Below are 22779 nucleotides of genomic sequence, written 5' to 3' on the forward strand. Positions count from 1 at the left end.
TCCAGATAAATTAATTTTTCTACTTTCTTGATATTTTTGCCTTACTGCTTGATGTCTGGGTTTCAAGGATATTTGTTTTAGCATAATGAATTTGATCCCCATTTGGCCTGTTATTTTTGCCAAGTTGTCTGTCTTTGTAAATTTCTGATGGTGTTGCTCAGTAGCGCAGTATCATTAGTAAAGTCTATGTCTTCTAGGCATTTGACATCTACCCATGTTATACTGGTGTATGTGTTGCTAACACACTTCTTCATTATCCAGTTTATGGTAATGCCAAGCTATAGTGGAGATAAAATGCAGCCCTGTATCATGCCAGTGTCCACACTGAAAACTCTGTTGTCTGGTTGTTAATTTTTACAGAGCACTTTGCATTTGTATACATTTCTTGATTATGTTGACGACTTTAGCTGGGGTACTATAGAAGGAAGAATATTCCACGATGTATGTCTGTGTAGGCTGTCAAATGTCTTTGGAAAATCAATTACATTGATGAAGAGGGGAGCTTGACATTCTATACATTTTTGTATGATGGTTCTTAATATGGATATCTAATCTGCACAGCATCTCTTGGGCCGAATCCAACCTGTTCTTCTCTAAGCTTTACATCCCCTACCTCTTTCATCCTGTGTGGTATCACACTGCAGAAAGCTCAAGAACATATGGAAATCAAAGCTATACAGCACCAGAAAAAAACCTGAGAATTTTCAGTTCAAATGTAATCTCAATGCTAACGTACATCTGTGAGAACTGGAGATCTACTCAAACGTATAAAACTAGATGCCTTTGCAAATAAGTGCCTATCAAAGATTCTGGGCATTGGTTGGAAAGAGTTCATCACCAACTAATTGCTCAGAGAAGTCACTTCACCAACCAGTAGCTCATTTCCACTAGAATCAGAACGGGGCACTGGACATTTTTGGGTCACGTAATCCGGATGCCAACACAGACTCACACATGAAGGTGTCAAGTGGAAACCAACTGGTGTGAGAAATGACAACACATAAGAGAAACCTTAAGAAGAAACCTTAGCAGGGAAGACAGAATAGTCAATCTCTATATCATAGAGCAAATGGAAGGAAGCCTCAGTAAATGGCAGAGGAATGGTTTCTGCATTGTGTGCCAACGTTGGCATGGGATGGATGTTAAAAAAAAAAAAAAAAGACAGAGCGAGAGCTTGAGTATAATATTGCTGCTGCTGCTGTACACAGTCAAAAATACAGTATAGTCTTAGCATATGGAGTAGAATGTGTATTATAATGAACATTAAGAAAAGGACTCAGGACCATACTCACTGTGATTCTTTTTTAGAGTGAGTTGCTGAATGTTGAAGGAAGAAAGAGAGTTCCTAGCAGTCTTCAAGTATGTGAATTTATTTGCTAGAAACATAAAACTAACATCCACAAAGTTCCCTATCTAGCTCAGAGACAAGGGATAGAAAGTGTATTAGTTGTTTGTTAAATGCTGTAATACGAGTCTCTGCAGAGCACACAGGAAGCAGGTGAATGATGCTGTATGAGAGTCTTATGTATTCAGACTAAAGATTTGATGAAATGCTCCTATTATGATTCTGAAATCCATGGAGCAGGGAAGGTGGTTACCTGATCCTCCTCTCTGTCCGAACCTCATTGTTGCAGCTTTTCATATCTCAATATTCAGCCTTCCTGTAAAGATAAGGGGAAAGAGCAATGGGACAAGAATCAGGATTCAGAAACAGAAATGGGCAATAAACAAACCATTTTCACTCCAGAGCAGCTGGATGCGTATCAGGTAAGAACAAACAAAAGACAAATTAGACACAATGCAGGATAATGGCAGGTTGTTTTAAAGAAGTGTCCAGCACTTAGTTATATGGCACTAACCAGGAATATCAAATGGTGTCCGAAGTCTTTAGAGTAAATGATTTATGGCTGTTTAATACCCCTTTACTTTTTTTTATGTGAGAAGAAACGGTCAAACATTACTTTATAATTGAACAGAAAGTTTATAAAGCTTGGGCCAGCTTCATCACTAATGTAAATCCAGCAAAGTCAGTGTGTTTACAACAGGAAAGAGTTTGGGCCAGTGTGTGTTTAAAAACAAACAAACAAATTCACCACCACATTTTATATCTTTCCATATTTTACAGGACTGCACATTCTTTACAAGGAAAGAAATTCTGAGGTGCGTCTATATTTTTTGTCTGTAAAACTATAAGGAGATTATTATAAAGTCAGGCCACTTACCTAGTGAGCTTAGTAATCTTTTTAATAAGTTTTAAATAGGATTTAATACGGTGTCATTATGATAGATAACAGCAGATAACACACACGCACAAAAATCATGTTCAATGTTTTTAGTTAAGACGAAAATCTATAATTCAATTAACATGCCAGCCACTTCCACCCAAAATACTATAACAAGTTACATCTAAGTATTTCACTAAATACTCTGTCAGAGGGCCCCATGCCCCACTACCTTGTTTTATAACAAGTGTTACACAGAACACTGCTACCCTTGGCATATGCCTTCTGTTTGATTAAGTATTTTCCCAGTAGTGCATGATCTTGTTCTATTGTCTTTATATTGTAACCTAAGAAATATTGTAGTGCCATGCAGATTTATTTTCTTAATGGTAACTATAATTTCTTAGATTTATAGAAATATGAGGCATACAAATGTAATTAGAGCCTCTATTTCATCTCTTTACAAATGCAGGATTGTTCTAGCTTTGAAATCATTCCGCTTTGACCCTGTAGCATGCTCTTTTCCATTACTTTGGTTGGCTCATTTTTTCTATTAAAACAGCAAAAGCTAAAGTGAAAGCTTTTTATTTTGTCCTGACAACACAGTGCTGTCTCCTGAGCATCTATTGTTTTCTGTCTCTTTTTACATCTGCATTTATTATATTTTCCTGAGACATTTTTTGCAAGTCCCAAGGCCCATGATACAAGATTAGGGATTAAATTATTTCACAAAAATGATTCCACAGTAATCACACCAGCATCAAAGTAGCTTAAAAGCTTTTGCTGAGACAACATGATGCCACCCACTGGGACTTTATGTGTGAAAAGCTGCCTGATATTCTGAAGCCTGGTGCCTCGCTGGAGCACAAGGCCTGGGTTAGCCTGAATTGCTCATTTCCAGAAATTTTAGGACCTCTTCCAAGTAAGTGATACATATTAGACAATTCATTTGATCTTTAGTCACCTGGGAACAAGGGGGTGAGGAGGAAGGGCTTAGTGATTTGTAATACATTATATGTCTCATTGGCTGAGGGATCAAGAGTCCTAATTGGCAAGTTGAACCTGGTCTCCTAGTGGTACCACAGTTTACTTTTGCAGGTGCTGGCACACAATAGTAGTGTATTCTGCTGATGTGGTGGACAACTGTTTGCACGGAGAAATCAGCTTTTGGTTCTCATTTACCATGCAGCAAATTAATCAGCAGAAACACTTCCAGCACCTGTCCTTTTCTTAGGTTGTCACTGCACAACATCAATGCGCCAATTCCTTTGGAAAGTAGAGTGCAGATGACAATTTCATAAGGAGAGTGACCTTCTACAGCAGGCTGTGATCTCCTATTGCTGCCCACTCTAGTCTCTGTTTATGAGTGCTGTGCAGCACAAAATGCAAATGAAATGAACCTCTGTAATAAATTAAACCTAAGCTGGTTGTGTCTTCACGTATTGAATAGAGGCCAAGACCATAATTATATCATGAATAAGGCATTTATTATTGATAGGAAACGCTTTAGAAAATTCTGTCCCATTGTTTGATACCATTTTCATTGGTGACAACTGTGAATGGGCTCCTCAGTCTAGTACAAGAATGGAAGTAAATAGCACTGAGAAAAATAAACAAATTTTGAGGTCATTTTATAGATCTTCTCCCATTCTTGGCTCTGAGTCCCAACAAAATCAGTGGGAGGTTTAGGTGGGCAACAAAAGGCAGGATGAAGTCCCACATTTGAAGGGTACAGCAAGCCCATTTTTTTTAAACCTTAAAGCTGAGAAAAAAGGAAGGGAAATTTTAGCAGGTATCTAAGGAAAACCTAAGAGATTAGGGTAGAGGACACTCCTACCACTGCGTGGACTACATAGTCCTGGAGGTGTTCCTTATTCCTAGCACCTGTGGGTTTTCTTGTTTGTTTTTGCTGGGGGAAAAGGTTTGCGCATTTCAAAGGCAGGGTAGGCATAAAATATTTTCATTATTGCACCCCATTCTTAATTCTTCTGAGATCTTTTGAAGATTGCTTATTTGTATCACAGAGGTCCCTTCAGACCTTAAAAATCTATGTGTCATTATTACACCCAAAGTGTTTAAAGTTGTGTGCCTTCATTTAGGCACCTAAATCCATATTTAACACCACAATAAGAGGCCTTGACTTCAATGGGAGCTGGAATGAAATATTACTGAGAAGATTGTCTGCAGAATTAGTTTGTAAAATGCGGTGCAGTGCTTTACAGCTCTTTTCTAACCCAGCAGCTCTTCCCTTTGTCTCTTCTGCAGCACCTTATTCACTAGGACAGGATCACTGAGAAGGCTTCACTCAGAATTCATGGCCACACAGAGCCATGAGCAGCATTTGCCCACATACATCCCAGCATGGATTTTGCATGTGGATATGAGGCAGCTCTTTTGGCCTCTTTTGGAGATACACTTGCCAAGTAAAGCAGCTTTCAAGTGGGGGTACTAATGCCTGGGTGGCTAGCTGGGAATCAGAGGAACATGGAAAAGGCTACTGGTGACTAATATCTTGAGAAGGACTTAAAAGACAAAAAGTGTGTGGGGGGGACGGTTGTTTTGCTATTTCTTGCCTTTATTAATTTTCTCTATCCAGGGAACAAGGACTGTTCAAGAAACTAAAACACAGATTGAGGTGCCACTGCAGGTACAGGGGAAAAAACTGTGCAGAACACCCACAAGCTTCCCTTTTCCTTAGAATCCATCTGAGAAAAGCAGAGTGAAAGCAGATTAGAACCCAGAGATCTGACCCAGTTTTGTTCCTAGGTTTAGTCAGATAGAGCTATTGAACTGAGACAGGGTTTGGCTTAATTTGCCCTTCTATGACTCATGAAAAATATATTGCTGCAATAGGGAGGTAAACCCTATTTCAAACGCAGGGACTTGACCAGGGGAATTGTATAGGGATGGTGCTGGAGGAATCCTTTCCTAGAGGCTTCTGCAGCTCTTGCAGCCATGTAAAGATTGCAGTACTGTAGTTTCTATCTGAGTTAGATTCTCCCTCTTCAGGAAGGACAGTGCAGTAGCAGAGCCACCTCCTACTATCCCAACTGGCACCCCACCAGAAGGAGGATCCTAATATGAGGGGGCTGTGTATCCTCTGAGGGGACGCCAGCCTCCTGGCCTGCCTTCCCCAGTCAGCTGAACTGCACCAGGTGCACTGGAGGTCACACCAAAGCTATAGGGTAGGAATATCAGGATTTGCTGTATATGAATGGCCATTCTATCACTTACTAAGGCTGGCAGCTGAATTAGTTTAATAAGAGACACAGAGATACCATGTTCTTAATTTGCTGAGCTAAGTGTCCTCTTACCACATTGTATGGGACTCCTGAAGAAACAGCTGACAATTTTCAGTTCTTAGATGGGCAATGTGATTCCTGCCATTCTGGCCAATTTCTTTATCGGCTTCTAAAACATTCATGAACCAGTTGCATGAAAGTGGCAGCCAACTTAGACTGTAAACTGTTTGGGGCAGAGTGTCTTTTTGTGCTGTTTGTATCCTGGTCCATGACTGAGGCTCCTAGCTGCTATGGTAATACAAATAATAAATAATCAGGAGGAGGCAAGGGGCTGGAGACAAAAGAGAGAACCTGGATCATAGAGTAAAAAGGACTAGCAGGCTAGAAAGATTAGGGGTTGGGGATTAAGACAGGCAGGCCATGGAAAGTGCATGAGAGTGTGAGGACGCATGCTCTGGTCTCTCAAGATGAAAGTCTACAGTGAGTGTGAGCAAAGGGCTAAAGTGCTGTGGTGGATTTTGTGGGGGATGAGGGGGAACAATTGTAGGCTGCTGGTTTAGTAGTAATCATCCAGATAGTTAGAAATACTGTTTTATGTTGTTTTGCTTTCTCCAGAGTGGAATTTTAGCTGGATTAGTCTTAGAGCATTGAGAACTTTGAAGGCTGTTCCTCTCAGTAATACAATCATGTAAAAATGGCTGCAGATAGAGTGATGTCAGACTAGCAGAAGTGAGATGGAAGCATCACTGAGACAGTAGTAAATTACTAAATAAAGTTAGAAAACTGCTTCTGTCATTCTGTTTCCCATAGTACAACTGCCTAGTTCTTGATTAGACCTTTTTACCCCCTTCATTTTTATGTAACACTGAAAATAACTTTTCTGGTTAATATATAATACAAGAAGTATATTTAATACTATGTTTCTTCCTTCATCAAGCATACTATGTGACATTTAAATGTAACCACCCTGCTAAATGATGTGAAATATAAAAGAGCAATATTGAATAGACAAACATTGTTATTAGAGCCATGAGTATATTGAGCCCTAAATGAGCCTTTCCTTCCCTTTCCAGACTGTTTTACAGATACCGAGACCTGGCCCCACAGCTGGTCCCACTCAGCTATATAAATAAACCAGATGTGAAGCTTCCCTATGAACTTATTGGCAGCATGGCAGAGCTGAAGGTACAGTCCAAGGAACACAGATGCTAGATAGGGAGCCACATTTCACTTTCCTCCACTTCTGCTAAATAATTCATCCTATACTAATTACCAGGAGGCTGAAAGATATCTGAATCCTGGCTTCCTGGTGAATAGCTCTCTAATTCAGTAGTTGTCTTTGAAAACATTTTGAAACACCATGTAGAATAGAGAAGGCTGAAGCTGGGCCTGCTGGTCTCTGAGTCAGCCTTAGTACATAAAAGAGTAGCAGAGCAAGGGGGTGTTTGTCTGCCACACCTGGGTTAAAAGGGGGCAAAACTGGATCTGGGCTACTGAGTCCATCGGGTGCCTCGACATAAATGATAGTAAAGAGTGACCTGTTTTATCCTGCATCCCTGTTCCACAGGACAATCCATTCCGTCAACGGATAGCAGAGGTTTTCTCAGAGGATGGAGAGGGCAACATGACTTTAGATGACTTTTTGGACATGTTTTCAGTCCTGAGTGAAATGGCTCCCAGAGACCTCAAAGCTTATTATGCCTTTAAAATTTATGGTGAGTGAAACTGGCATAGATAGTAAAGTTTGGAGGAAATCCTGGTGCTGTATATGACTCAAGGTTCCTTGATGCAAGAGCACTTAAAATGTGCACTGCAAACTGCCATCTCAGTTGGGCTGTGTATGTACTTTGGTACTTATATGGCCCTCATCATCACAAACAAGGGGATCATCTCTCTTAGGGCAGGTCTACATGTACAACTCTGCACTTATGCAGCACTTCAGTGAAGATGCTAGCTGCACCAATGGGTGAGCGTCTCATGTTGATGTAGGTACTTTACCTCCCCAAGGGTATGTCTACTCTATGAAATTAGGTCGAATTTATAGAAGTCGGTTTGTAGAAAGCGTTTTTTTATTGTGATTGTGATAGAGCATTTGTGTGGGGACACACACAATCAAAGTGCATGTAGTCGGCGGAGTGTGTCCTCAGTACCGAGGCAACCATCAACTTCTGGAGTGTTGCACTGTGGATGGCTATCCCACAGTTCCTGCAGTCGCCGCCGCCCATTTGAATTCTGGGTAGAAATCCCAGTGCCTGATGGGACTAAAACATTGTTGCGGGTGGTTCTGGGTACATATCGTCAGGCCCCCGTTCCCTCCCTCGCTCCGTGAAAGCAAGGGCAGACAATCGTTTTGCGCCTTTTTTCTTGAGTTACCTGTGCAGATGCCATACCATGGCAAGCTTGGAGCCCGCTCAGCTCACTGTCACCGTATGTCTCCTGGGTGCTGGCAGACGTGGTACTGCATTGCTACACAGCAGCAGTTTATTGCCTTTTGGCAGCAGACAGTGCAGTATGACTGGTAGCCATCATCAATGTAGTCCTGGGTGCTCTTTTAACCGGGTGCCTGGGCAAACATGGGAGTGACTCAGCCAGGTCATTTCCCTTGTTTCGTCTTGTGGCGATTGAATCCTACCAGCAGTGCACTGTCTTTTAACCTGCAGCTAGCAGAAGATGATGGCTAGTCGTCATACTGCACCATCTTCTGCCAAGCACCCAGGTGTTGACGATGACTAGGGGTCGTACTGCACAGTCTGCTGCCAGCAAGATGTATAAAGATAGATGAAGTGGTTCAAAACAAGAAATAGACCGGATTTGTTTTGTATTCATTTTCTCCTCCCTCCCTCCCTCCGTGAAATCAACGGCCTGCTAAACCCAGTTTTGAGTTCTAGAAGTTTTGAGTTCTATCCTTGAGGGGGCCATTCAGTTTCTCGCAAAGCCACCCCCTTTGTTGATTTTAATTCCCTGTGAGCCAACCCTGTAAGCCATGTCGTCAGTTGCCCCTCCCTCTGTCAGGGTAACGGCAGACAATCGTTCCGCGCCTTTTTTCTGTGCAGACGCCATACCACGGCAAGCATGGAGCCCACTCAGATTACTTTGGCAATTAGGAGCACATTAAACACGACACGCATTATCCAGCAGTATATGCAGCACCAGAACCTGGCAAAGCGATACCAGATGAGTAGGCGACGTCAGCGTGGTGACGTGAGTGATGAGGACATGGACACAGACTTCTCTCAAAGCACGGGCCCTGACACTGTGGGCATCATGGTGCTAATGGGGCAGGTTCATGCAGTGGAACGCCGATTCTGGGCTTGGAAAAGAAGCACAGACTGGTGGGACCGCATAGTGTTGCAGGTCTGGGACAATTCCCAGTGGTTGCGAAACTTTTGCATGCGTAAGGGCACTTTCATGGAACTTTGTGACTTGCTTTCCCCTGCCCTGAGGCGCAAGAATACCAAGATGAGAGCAGCCCTCACAGTTGAGAAGCGAGTGGCAATAGCCCTGTGGAAGCTTGCAATGCCAGACAGCATTTGGAGTGGGCAAATCTACTGTGGGGGCTGCTGTGATGCAAGTAGCCAATGCAATCAAAGATCTGCTGATATCAAGGGTAGTGATCCTGGGAAATGTGCAGGTCATAGTGGATGGCTTTGCTGCAATGGGATTCCCTAACTGTGGTGGGGCCATAGACGGAACCCATATCCCTAACTTGGCACCAGAGCACCAAGCCGGCGAGTACATAAACCGCAAGGGGTACTTTTCAATAGTGCTGCAAGCACTGGTGGATCACAAAAGACGTTTCACCAACATCAGCATGGGATGGCTGGGAAAGGTACATGACACTTGCATCTTCAGGAACTCTGGTCTGTTTCAAAAGCTGCAGGAAGGGACTTTATTCCCAGATCAGAAAATAACCGTTGGGAATGTTGAAATGCCTATAGTTATCCTTGGGGACCCAGCCTACCCCTTAATGCCATGGCTCATGAAGCCATACACAGGCAGCCTGGACAGTAGTCAGGAGCTGTTCAACTACAGGCTGAGCAAGTGCAGAATGGTGGTAGAATGTGCATTTGGATGTTTAAAAGCACACTGGCGCAATTTACTGACTCGGTTAGACCTCAGCGAAACGAATATTCCCACTGTTATTACTGCTTGCTGGGCGCTCCACAATATCTGTGAGAGTAAGGGGGAGACATTTATGGCGGGGTGGGAGGTTGAGGCAAATCACCTGGCTGCTGGTTACGCACAGCCAGACACCAGGGTGGTTAGAAGAGCACAGGAGGGTGCGGTACGCATCAGAGAAGCTTTGAAAACCAGTTTCATGACTAGACAGGCTATGGTGTGAAAATTCTGTTTGTTTCTCCTTGATGAAACCCCCCCGCCCCTTGGTTCATTCTACTTCCCTGTAAGCTAACCATCCTCCCCTCCTCCCTTTGATCACCACTTCAGAGGCAATAAAGTCATTGTTGCTTCACATTCATGCATTCTTTATTCATTCATCACACAGACAGGGGGATAACTACCAAGGTACCCCAGGAGGGGTGGTGGAGGAGAGAAGCACCAGGAGGGGTGGTGGAGGAGGGAAGGACAAGGCCACACAGCACTTTAAAAGTTTAAAACTTTAAAATTTATTGAATGCCAGCCTTCTGTTGCTTCGGCAATCCTCTGGGGTGGAGTGGCCGGAGGCCCCCCCACCGCTTTCTTGGGCATCTGGGTGAGGAGGCTATGGGACTTGGGGAGGAGGGTGGTTGGTTACACAGGGGCTGTAGCGGTGGTCTGTGCTCCTGCTGCCTTTCCTGCAGCTCAGCCATAGGCTGGAGCATATTGGTTTGATCTCCAGCAGCCTCAGCATTGAATCCTGCCTCCTCTCATCATGCTGCCGCCACCTTTCAGCTTCAGCCCTCTCTTCAGCCCACCACTTACTCTCTTCAGCGCGCCATCTCTCCTCCTGGTCATTTTGTGCTTTCCTGCACTCTGACATTGTCTGCCTCCACGCATTCGTCTGTGCTTTGTCAGTGTGGGAGGACAGCTCAGAGAATATTTCATCACGCGTGCGTGCCTTCTAATCTTCACTAGCCTCTGGGAAGGAGAAGATCCTGTGATCCTTGAAACACATGCAGCTGGTGGAGAAAAAAAAAAAAAGAGACTGGTATTTAAAAAGACACATTTTCTAGAACAACGGCTACACTCTTTCACAGTAAACCTTGCTGTTAACATTACATACACAGCACATGTGATTTCGTTCCAAGGTCGCATTTTGCCTCCCCCCACCACATGGCTAGCCCCTCACCTGTCCTTGTGGCTAACAGCAGGGAATCATAGAATCATAGAATATCAGGGTTGGAAGGGACCTCAGGAGGTCATCTAGTCCAACCCCCTGCTCAAAGCAGGACCAATCCCCAATTAAATCATCCCAGCCAGGGCTTTGTCAAGCCTGACCTTAAGAACTTCTAAGGAAGGAGATTCTACCACCTCCCTAGGTAATGCATTACAGTGTTTCACCACCCTCCTAGTGAAAAAGTTTTTCCTAATATCCAACTTAAACCTCCCCCACTGCAACTTGAGACCATTACTCCTTGTCCTGTCATCTTCTACCATTGAGAATAGTCTAGAACTATCCTCTTTGGAACCACCTCTCAGGTAGTTGAAAGCAGCTATCAAATCCCCCCTCATTCTTCTCTTCTGCAGACTAAACAATCCCAGTTCCCTCAGCCTCTCCTCATAAGTCATGTGTTCCAGACCCCTAATCATTTCTGTTCAGCCATAGGCAAACAGCCCAGCAGGAACGGGCATCTCTGAATGTCCCCTTAAGAAAAGCACCCTATTTCAACCAGGTGACCATGAATGATATCACTGTCCTGATGATAACACAGAGAGATAAAGAACGGATGTTGTTTGAATGCCAGCAAACATACACTACAATGCTTTGTTCTACAATGATTCCCAAGTATGTGCTACTGGCCTGGTGTGGTAAAGTGTCCTACTATGGTGGATGGAATAAGGCTGCCCTCCCCAGAAACCTTTTGCAAAGGCTTTGGGAGTACATCCAGGAGAGCTGCAAATGCCAGGGTAAATTAATCATTAAACATGCTTGCTTTTAAACCATGTACAGTATTTTAAAAGGTACACTCACCAGAGGTCCCTTCTCTGCCTGGCGGGTCCGGGAGGCAGCCTTGGGTGGGTTCGGGGGGTACTGGCTCCAGGTCCAGGGTGAGAAACAGTTCCTGGCTGTTGCGAAAACTGGTTTCTCCGCTTGCTTGCTGTGAGCTATCTTCCTCATCCCCAAAACCTGCTTCTGTGTTGCCTCTATCTCCATTGAAGGAGTCAAACAACATGGCTGGGGTAGTGGTGGCTGAACCCCCTAAAATGGCATGCAGCTCATCATAGAAGCGGCATGTTTGGGGCTATGACCCAGAGCGGCCGTTTGCCTCTCTGGGTTTCTGGTAGGCTTGCCTCAGCTCCTTAAGTTTCACACGGCATTGCTTCGGGTCCCTGTTATGGCCTCTGTCCTTCATGCCCTGGGAGATTTTGACAAATGTTTTGGCATTTTGAAAACTGGAACGGAGTTCTGATAGCATGGATTCCTCTCCCCATACAGCGATCAGATCCCGTACCTCCCGTTTGGTCCATGCTGGAGCTCTTTTGTGATTCTGGGACTCCATCATGGTCACCTCTGCTGATGAACTCTGGCCAGCGTGGCAAGCTGCAGGTGACCATGCAAATAGGAAATTGAAATTCAAAAGTTTGCGGGCCTTTTCCTGTCTACCTGGCCAGTGCATCTGAGTTGAGAGTGCTGTCCAGAGTGGTCACAATAGAGCACTCTGGGATAGCTCCCGGAGGCCAATACCATCTAATTGCGTCCACAGTACCCCAAATTCGACCCGGCAAGGCCGATTTAAGCGCTAATCCCCTTGTCAGGGGTGGAGTAAGGAAATCGATTTTAAGAACCCTTTAAGTCGAAAAAAAGGGCTTCGTCGTGTGGACGGGTGCAGGGTTAAATCGATTTAACGCTGCTAAATTCTACCTCAACTCCTAGTGTAGACCAGGGCCAAGAGGCGGTAGCTATGTCAGCAGAAGACGCCTTCCCATTGATGCAATGCTATCTACAGCAGGGGGATGGGTGGGTGTTGGTATAACTATGTAGTTCAGGGGTGTGGATTTTCCATACGGCTGAGCAACAGTTATACTGACATACGTTCCTAGTGTAGACCAAGCCTCAAACTTCTGTCGAGCTGCCCTCAGTTATTGGAGGGTTCATAATAGAACCTAAAGAATTTGCTGAGGCCTGAAACTTTGAAAACTGACCATAGTGGTAATGCACAGCCTCCATTTCAAGAATTTCTTCAAATACACATAGTAGTTATCCCATATAGGCCCTGTTGGACAGTGTAGTTAAAATGCATTCCCTCTGCCAACCCCTGGTCTTTCTAGAGACACAAAAAGAAAAGGAGTACTTGTGGCACCTTAGAGACTAACAAATTTATTAAAGCATAAGCTGTCATGAGCTACAGCTCACTTAATTGGATGCATTCAGTGGAAAATACAGTGGGGAGATTTATATACAGAGAGAACATGAAACAATGGGTGTTACCATACACACTGTAACAAGAGACACAGTTACAGCAATATAAAAGTGCTTATAGCAGCATAGCTTGTTCCCGTAAAAGAAGGGGAACAGCCATAATGGTATAAGTCAGCTTTATACCAGGATAAGTCTGTCCATACTAGTTGCTTGTGTACACCACCTCGCAGTTTGGACTACAGGCATGTGAACAGCAATATGCATCAAAGTTCTGTGCTGTAATTCCCCTGTGTGGCTGCTGCAGGCATGAACTAAAATGCTCCAAGTTCATGTTAACCTAATCCTCTTCAAACAGGGCTACTAGGTACCTTATTGTCTCCGCCCACAAGGTCCACACAGGGGAGTTACAGTGCAGGAATTTGGTGTGCATGGTTGTGCGCATCCCTGTAGGCTGAACTGCGGGACAGTGTACACATAACCTAAGGCTTTTACTATTTAGCTGTATGAGTATGTGGAAACAAAAAACACACCCCTAATTGAAATAGTTATGCTGGTAAAATTTTAACCATAGCCAAAGCCTGAGAAGGACACGTAGGTTCTATAAATTCTTCAACCAGCAGCACCTCGCCTGAGCAGTTATAAGGTTTTCTTTTCTCTATGGACTGTGTGACATTACCCAGTAATCATTCATGACCAATAATCATGACCAAAACCAAGATTGATTAAAAACAGAGGAAATGGAATTAGAAGAAGCAGTTTGCTTAACATATCAAGATTTACACTTCTCATAAGCTAAACTAGATATGGCCTTTTTAGCTTAGTTACAGAGAAACCTACATACTATGAAAACAATTCTGTCCTTTGACTACTCTGGTCAACCTGCCATCAGTACTTGCTATCCAGTACCAACTATTTTGCTATGTCCAGAACAGGTCTTCTGGGTCCCTGACCGGCTTAACTGGCATGTTCAGACATGCCCTTCCTGGCCATTCATGCATCTCACATGGTAGAATACTTAGCCCATCAATGTAAGGTTTCATTAACATTTAACAATGGTGTCTTTGACCAGAAATCCCATTGCAGGGGTGGGGAGGTAGGGAGGAGAGTGGAAGACATGACTCGTGTTTCCTACTTACCTCTGGGAGTTCCCACCCACCAAGAATGTCTCCAATGCTGGTATGTCAAAAGCCCCAAGGATTTCTCTCTTTAGATTAAACATGGTGATCAACTTTTGATCTGTTCCATGGTTCATTTCTATAGAAACTGGCTCTCATTCTCCTGCTGTATATACTGAGTTTCCATCTCTGCTGGGTGCAGATAGTTAGGATGTGACTTTTAATTTTTTCTTACCATAAAACAAGTTGGCAGGTCCTACATCCTCTGGCACATACACATTTTTTACTGGTTTTGTCTTGCCATTTAATCCTTTCTTGTTAGATTCTCCTGGTATTTCTCCTTCCCCTTTTAAAAATTTATTTAATTAAGCACTTCAATGGCTCTGATCTAGTTTTACTGGGATTGGAGGATGCAATTGATCAGAGTCTGACATCCGCTGGAGAATTTCTGGTGCTTCATCCAGAGCAATTATTTCATCTCCAAACCTCATGATTAGAGGAAGCAGCATTTAAGAAAAAAAAACTATTAGACTGCTTGGAAAAGTTCTGCCTTATGAAAATTAGGTGCCCCAACTCCAATGGGGTCCTTTGAAAAGCCTTGCCTTATATCAGAGTTTCTCATAAGGCAATTTTAAGAACAGATGTAGTTTAGTCTTTCTTGTAATATTGTTTTCAGTTGAATTTTCTTTCGATTTCAACAAAAGCCGAACAACCTATTACGCAATACAAACAGAACAGCAAGTTCTGTTTTTGCACTTTTAGGTGGAAGTGACTGAGCATGGGGGGTGGGAGGGAATCAAACAGTTCCTTTAACTGTGCTTTATTATGTATTTAGTTCATTAATATTAGTTTGCTATTCTGATTATGGGTAGATTTTGTTAGGGGGGGTGAAGCTATTTGGGATCTATATGACTGAGTATGCAGAGCCTGTGGATGGGTGCTTGTCACAGTCACTCACACACTGGCGCCTCCTGCTGGGTGTTTAGGGAATTAGCTCTGTCCCTGCATGTGCGCCCTTAGGTGGTGGTGGTTCCTGTCCTTGCCTCCGCCTGCAGACCTGTTATGGCTTCTTTCTCTCAGAGTCTGCTGTGTGGCACAGCCTTCTAGCTGTGTCACCATCTGGTTCTCCCACTTCCAGGGGACTCCTCCAACAAGAGTCCAGCCACTCCTCACAGTGGCTTGGCAGTCCATAGTCAGGCCACTCCTTCAGTGGCGGGGGGGGGAGGGGGGGGAGAGAGAGGCACTGTAAATCCTGACAGCCTGTCAGGAGGCCCCTGCAGCAGACTTAGTAGCTCTGACTTGTAGCTTCCTTTTATTTGGGCCGGCTGAGCCTGATTGGCTGGTCCAGCCACCACCCTAATTATCTACAGCAGCTGCCCCAATTGGCTGTTTCCCCTGCAGCCACTCCTTTGGCTGCCTGCCCCTCAGCCCCCCTGGGCTGGTTTTAACCCTCTCAGGGCTGGTGTGGGGCAGGCACCCCATCACAGTACTTTTTAAGTAATTTTATAAATGCAAATTAAAAATTGCAAGGAGTGTACAATTATAAAATTCTATTTGGGAGTCCCATTATTCAGAGGTATTGGGATTTGGTAATGAGTCACACACACAACTTTTCACTGTGGGGCTGGCTGAGAGACATGTAGAGGACAGCTCTTGTAATTTTGAAATTATTCATTCTGTTTCCTTTGACAGATTTTAACAATGATGATTACATATGCAAATCAGACTTGGAGAAAACTGTTAACAAACTGACCCGAAATGAACTTACCCCAGAGGAGGTTTCTCTTGTATGTGACAAGGTGATTGATGAAGCTGATCAAGACAATGATGGCAAACTCTCTGTGGAAGATTTTCAGCACATGATAGTACGAGCTCCTGATTTCCTCAGGTAACAGCAGCCTTGTTATACATATGGAAATCCTCCTTACTTTCTATCAGAGGCCCTTTACAAGCACATGGTTTACAAGCACTGGCAGATTAAAAACTTCCCTAACAGTCAGTGCCACTATTCCCAACCTTAACCATTCAAAAGACATGAGTCAACCCTCATCTCCCCAAATTAACAAGATTAAAAAATGATTTGGGTTCTTATTTCTCTTTTGTTTATTGAACTTCAGACCATATTTTCCAACTTTTCTCCACACCCAGGAGTGCTAGAAACCTGCTTTAAAAATATATATATATAGCTGAGATTCTCACATAATCTCATGACTCCAAGAGATGGGATTTACAAAATACTGAGAGACTCATGATAGATTTGGAAGAGTTGGCAACACTGCAATGGAAACAGTCTTTTAAAATTAAAGAATTTTTAATTAAATCATAAGATTCTTCAAAACTTCAGCATTTTAAATTCTTATCCCCAAACCAGAAAATAAAATTAAGTGTACCCAAGTTAAGGATGACTGGATCTCTGTCACACACTACACTGAATTACCGTTCATAAATACTACTATTCAGCATACACTCAATTATACTTTTCTCTCCAGACTCAGTTTCTGACTTCTGTCTTATCCTATGAAGTGTTTCAAATTGTGCAGTTACACAAAAAGACCAGGTACCAAAAAATGTGTCTATGAAACAATCACCGACTTGCAACACAGTCCTAGCATTTGGCTTTCAGCTGTTAGTTTATTCAGCCTTAGTAAAGTGCTTTTAGATCTACAGATGAAAAGCCGCACATAAGTGATTTGATTTTTTTTTTTTTTTTGTAAATAGTACATTTCACATTCGAATCTGAATCTGGTGAAAGAGAGAGAAAGACAAGAACTGCGTCTTGAGTCTTCAATATGTCATTACCATCAGCTTTCAGAATTATTTTGCTTGGGGTTCTGTTCATATGAGAGAGAGAGAGGACCAAAGAAGGATTTTCAGACACTGAAGAGCAAGTCTTGTTTTGTCTTGTTTAAATCTTTAGAAGATACAAAGGGAAATCCTGATGAATTGTAATTTAGAAGAAGTGGTTTTTTTGCCAATGAAATATTTTAAAAAGTCTTGTTTTGATTTACAGCCTGAGCAGATCTGATCTGTAATGCAGTAATGGAGAATACATGTAGCATAACATGCTGTCATTTTCAGAATAAACTATTTTTGTAGTTCAGAGAGAACCAGGCTCTAAAAGAACTTACAAAAAATATACAGCTTTCCAACAATGTGTTAGGCAAATACAGTATCCTACCTGGTACATTACTATCAAGTCTTTATCTGACTACTTCACTTTAAAAGCCATCCTTTAGCTTTTTCTAGTGCTAGAGAAATCCTCCAAATCAAGTGGAATTGATCCACAGATGCCTCTAAAGATTAATGCTTTAAGATGTTACAAAAAATATATATATTGGACATGAATTTGCATCTTTTATTGTATCTAAACGTAAATTCAATCTTAATCAATGATCCTCCTTAAATATCCTAGTATATTCTTCCTAATCCATTATAGATTGTTCTGTTTTACAGATTGTTTTCCATCAGTTTAGATGTTTTCTCCATTGATAGCTCAACTCAGATTGTTCTATCAATAGTATGTTTTGTTTCCGTGTTGTAAATACAAAAAGCTTTAAATGAGAACTTGAATTTGATAGTCTAATTACAGATATTAAATCTATTTTACTTATTAGATCTATTTGACTCAGACTTCATTTCTTCTGTAACTGAAGCATAAAGTCCATTCAAACAGCAGCTAGGACGATCAGTTTGTGTTGAAGAAGGTTCTTTGTCACGAATGTTGAAGGATCATTTGGGTGCCACTGTCCTGGGTTGGAGTGGGGGAGCTTCCTGGTCTGCTGGAAGATTCAGTTGCATTGTTCTGTTTCCCGGAATAGTTTGCTGTGTTAGTGTGAACCCTGAAATGCAGCCACTGGTTTCAGTCAGATTCTCAGGGAGCATAGCCACTAAGAGATTTGCACAACTCATATCATTATTTAAAATAACTATGAAGAATTGTTTTCTCACACAATCAGTATTTTAATCACTCTCCTGAAAAGAAAAAAACAGACAACAGTGTGTAAGGCTATAAACAGGACCTTGTGTGCTCTGTGACCTGCAGTATATGTCAAGGAACCTGAGCCTGGAATCTGCGGTGTTCTAGTGCAGCAGACTGAAAATTTTGTCTTTGCTTCAGATATATGTAAAATTGGATATTTTTTACTGAATTATATGTGAAAATGAGTAATCAATTGGAACAACCTTCCTTGTGTTATTTAATTTGGTATTAAATTTAGTTAATTTAAAAATGCAAGGACAGGGTAAATTTTTGATGTGCTGCAAAATTTTATATTGAAAATGCTTAATTGCTTCGCAGAAGTTGTCAGGAGTGAAGCTGGAGGTTTTGGGAGCTGGTTAGGGGACAGCTGGGGAATTATGGGAAGTTGTTTAGGGCTGTGGGATAAGCATGTTTGCTACGTGTTTCTGTTAAAGTGGCCAATTAAATATTTTTTAAAATTGACAAATTATAATTGTTAGATTTTGATAAACATTGCTGAGATGAATGGGGCAGTTCACATCCAACCTTAGAGCTATGGTTCAGCCTGTCCGCAGACTCAGGCAAACATCACTGCATTTATTACAATTGCTTCCTCCCCCCACCCCCCCTTCAATTAAGAGAGATTCTGGAGCACAATTCCATGGCAAATTCCACTGCTACAGCATCACTGAATACTGGGGACCCTGAATATAAATAATGGCTCAAGTTAACATTAGAAAATGAAAGCAGAGATGCAGCCTGGAATGCCGAGCACAACATAGTAGCTCATTTTCTCATTAATAAAACAACTTAAAAAGCCTGTCTGAGGGATCGGGGAGGGGAATTCCTGGCCCTGCACCTCTTTTCAAGCTCTATTTCTGTATTTATCTATTCTTTCTACTGCAGGTCTGCAGTTTCTCAGCACTCAACAGCCCACCTGCGTATCACTTAAGTGGAGCAGTTTCCGGAGAGGCTGACTCAGAACAAAGTTATCTAGCGGATTTGGGGCAAAAATTGGGGATTGGTCCTGCTTTGAGCAGGGGGTTGGACTAGATGACCTCCCGAGGTCCCTTCCAATCCTGATATTCTATGATTCTAGGATTTTAATAAGCAGCAACCACACATTAGTAGCACCACCTATATCACCCAGCAAGTGGCACTGTAGGATTACTGAAAGCCGCAACAACATCATTTCTTCCCTGTGTTCATAGACCCAGAAGCAGTTTATATTGTTTCTGCACCACAAGTAAAATGCAGTTACAATACTTTAGGGTAAGAAAAAAAGATGATGCACATTCCGACTTGACTTACCTATCCACATGGTTGGATTAACAGTTCATTGTACGGTCTGATAGAATTATGTTTATGAAAGTTCATCAAGTCTTCCAATGTCTTATATTTTGTAATCTTTCCTGAAATAATGAACCATCCATTATTTAACTCCTCAGTCATGAAGTGCGGACAGGGCACTAGAAGAAAATGGATAAAGATACTATCATCACTGAATAGAGTTTTTGATTTGGTACATTAGAGCCCAGGAGAACAGATTTCACCTTAATAAGGAGATTTTCATTGTAATCATGGTCCCATTTTCCCCATAAAAAGTCCCGATTTTTGCAGCTGAGCCCCCTGGCCACTCTGCATTACATTGGCTTTGTGAAGTTAACTGCCTGTTTTGAGTTCTATACAAATTGGGAAAAAAAATTGTAGAAGGCCGTTACTTGACGGTGTCTGTTATGCAAATTATTAAACTACTTCTTATACATAAAAAATTTCCCCAAATGATTTTGTTGTGCTGTCCACAGCTCCTAGAGTCACTGGTTTGTCTGCCATCTTTAAAAGGGGACCAGCAGAGGAAAAATTGGGCTTGGGCTTTTTACTGGTTTATGGCGATTTATAAAATCGTGAAAGGAACAAATATCTACATGCCCGTTTCCCAGGCTCCAGGGCCATGCAGCAATTACTGAAAACAGAAGACATACAAAGCAGGGCTGAAGGAGGTCTTGTGGTTATGGTGTATGGTTAGACTGACAGTCATGGGATCTGCTTCCATTCCTGGCTCTACTATAGATTTCCTGGGTTGTTGTGGGCAAATCTCTCTATTCCTGTACTTCAGTTCCTCGTTTGTAAAACAGGGATACCACTTCTCCAGCTAGGGTGACCAGATGTCCCATTTTTATAGGGAGAGTCCAATTTTTTGGGACTTTTTCTTATATAGGAGCTTATTACCCCCCATCCCCTGTCCCATTTTTTCACAGTTGCTATCTGGTCACCCTGTTCCCAGCTCACACTAGTGATGTGAGGATAAGTCCATTAATACTTATGAAGTGTTCATATGACAGAGAGGGGGAGGGATAGCTCAGTGGTTTGAGTATTGGCTTGCTAAACTGAAGGTTGTGAGCTCAATCCTTGAGGGGGCCATTAAAGATCTGGGGCAAAAATTGGGGATTGGTCCTGCTTTGAGCAGGGGGTTGGACTAGATGACCTCCTGATGTCCCTTCCAACTCTGATATTCTATGACAGAGATATGGAAAGGATTTTTTGGCTTGTTTTTTACCTCCAGAACATCAAATGTTGTCTGCAACATTTTTAACCAGAGGACTGTTGATAAATTAAACTCCTCTTCCAGTTCTTTTTTAGCCTCAGCTGAAGGGGTGAGGGTGATAGAAGCTTGAGCTCCCCCCCGCAGCATGTATCAAGTTTGAATTAAATTGGTATTAAAATAGTGACTAAAAAATCCCTCCCCTACTCAACTGTTATATTTTCATTCTCGTGCTATTATATTTGCATTGGTTCCTCCCAGCTGCATATAGACTCTTCCAGCAGAACAGGGAAGAAGAGACCTGATATTTCTAATGTTAATTTTTTTTTTAAAAAAGGAAAAAAAATTGAAATTTAAATAAAACCTTTCAGATCTATTTTATATGTCATAAAGAAAGGAGGGTCCCAAATATATGATTTCCTGTTGCAGGTCACCATAAATATTTTTCTAAAACAACCAAAATACTTAAATATGAAAAATAGTAGCTGAGCAGACAGTAAAAACTGTATTTAAAAAAAAAAACATTTGTTATGCTAAATCAACAGGTTATTAGGCTCAGACAAAAAAAGAAAAATCCTATTCTATTCAGGTTCTTATACCACACCCACCTCTATGATATCTGAATGCTTGAAAGATAGCCTGTAAATCTGCTCCTCTTCTCCCTCCAGCAGCTAAGGTGGTAGTCTGTTAGAAGCAGAAATCATATTTACAAACTGACTGTGTAGTCAGAACTACAACAACCCTATAGCTAGTGAGAGAGACACTGGCAACAAGCTGGATGGAGAATATCTGCAAGATGCCATCAGAGACAACAGGTTTTGACAGCTTAAGACATGCTGAAAAGGTTACTGCAAGGCGCTGCAAAAGCAATATATGACCAAATACTCCTGGGTATCCAGACTTTTGCTAATCAGTCTCAGCTATCTGGAATTATTTCAATAAAATGTTGGCTAAGAAGCCCCCTTTTATGAGGGACCATGACCAATATAACTTTCACTAACTCATATGAGGAAACATCCCAGAGGTTTATCCTGCAGTAAATCCTCAGCAGCTCTGTAATGAAATATTAAAAGATTAGAACATGTTTCTGCTTGACCATTTTAAATTACTCAGACTGTAAAAGAAGACAGGACTCGTATTAATTCTTTGTCTGTCATGTTTTGAATGCTTATGAAGGTTTTCAAGGTTTCATTGAATTAGGAATGAGTTTTGTAAGAACCAAACTTTTGAATTTGGTTCAAATTTGCAGTTTGAGTTTTGACTTCACAATAGTTCTCTAAAGTAATTTAAGGAATCAGATGTAACACATTTATAAGAGTGACCTATCACTATATCCTGAGTCAGTGCACATTACTGTACTGTGACTCTCCAGGTATCTTCTTGGTTTTCACTAGTCAGTTAAATCAGTTATTTCAGTATTGAGATGAGAACTTTCTGTACAACAAAGGGCAAAGACAACTGACAGAACTCACACCAACTTCTGTGGAGCCAGGATTTAATCTACTTAGCAGCTGTGGATTACCATGGTGTAATATAGATACCAGAATGGATTACCTCATGGACAATGATCATGGGGATGTGTTTAGCAGTGCTAGATTTACAACCATTTTAATACAGGGTCAGACTGTGACCCAGCCTTACATAGCCATGCTAGAGAGTAAGTAGTAGCAAGACCTCTCTCTCACACGTTTTCATACACCTCCTCGTCCCACAGCTCTCCTGTATGACGTTAGTGTTCCCACATCATGGCATAGACCCTGGTGCTCCCTGAAAGCAAGTGGGCATGGAGAGAGGTAAAAGAATGGGTAAATATTTGGCTTTGCCCTTCCCAACACATGCACCAGCCAGCAATGCTGAGCCAGTGCGGGAAGGGAAGTAAGTTTTACCACATAAGAGCTGCAATAAGGTGCTGCTTCCAGGCTTCTCCAGAATAGTCCAGAGTGCACAACCTCTTATGGAGGAATTGAGTCTAAAAGCTCAATCTAGTCTATTCTGCCACCAATTCCATGGCTGGTCAGAGCACTGAGGAGATCAGGGAATTCATTTCCCCCCCAGTACATGATTGCTAATATATGGGTATCCCAGGTTCTCTCTCTCTCTTCTGGTTTACATTAAGGCACCACTAAATCCCTGAATCAGAAGAACATTTTAGCATGTGCTTAAAGTTACACTTGTGCTTCT

At 42.2% G+C, this 22779-nt stretch overlaps 1 protein-coding gene and 1 long non-coding RNA gene across 3 annotated transcripts; one reads left to right on the top strand and one right to left on the bottom strand.

Moving 5' to 3' along the window:
• The first annotated feature begins 1716 nt into the window (after positions 1–1716).
• On the top strand, positions 1717–16838 carry CIB3 (calcium and integrin binding family member 3). 2 transcript variants are annotated; one of them, XM_077842074.1, is made up of 6 exons: positions 1717–1767; positions 2126–2160; positions 6538–6649; positions 7032–7179; positions 15791–15986; positions 16817–16838. In XM_077842074.1, the coding sequence occupies exons 1-6, from the start codon at positions 1717–1719 to the stop codon at positions 16836–16838; spliced, it is 564 nt and encodes a 187-aa protein (XP_077698200.1). The 2 variants fall into 2 exon arrangements, with proteins under 2 accessions (XP_077698200.1, XP_077698201.1); XM_077842075.1 differs by lacking the exons at positions 2126–2160; positions 6538–6649.
• Positions 16494–21832, bottom strand: LOC144280217 (uncharacterized). The gene is made up of 3 exons (XR_013348753.1): positions 21207–21832; positions 19368–19525; positions 16494–18070 (listed from the first exon to the last, which is right to left on the bottom strand). It is a non-coding gene; the product is annotated as an uncharacterized LOC144280217 (long non-coding RNA).
• Positions 21833–22779: the final 947 nt, after the last annotated feature.

The sequence above is a fragment of the Eretmochelys imbricata genome, chromosome 25 (genome assembly GCF_965152235.1).
Source record: "Eretmochelys imbricata isolate rEreImb1 chromosome 25, rEreImb1.hap1, whole genome shotgun sequence".
Taxonomy (NCBI): Eukaryota; Metazoa; Chordata; order Testudines; family Cheloniidae; genus Eretmochelys; species Eretmochelys imbricata.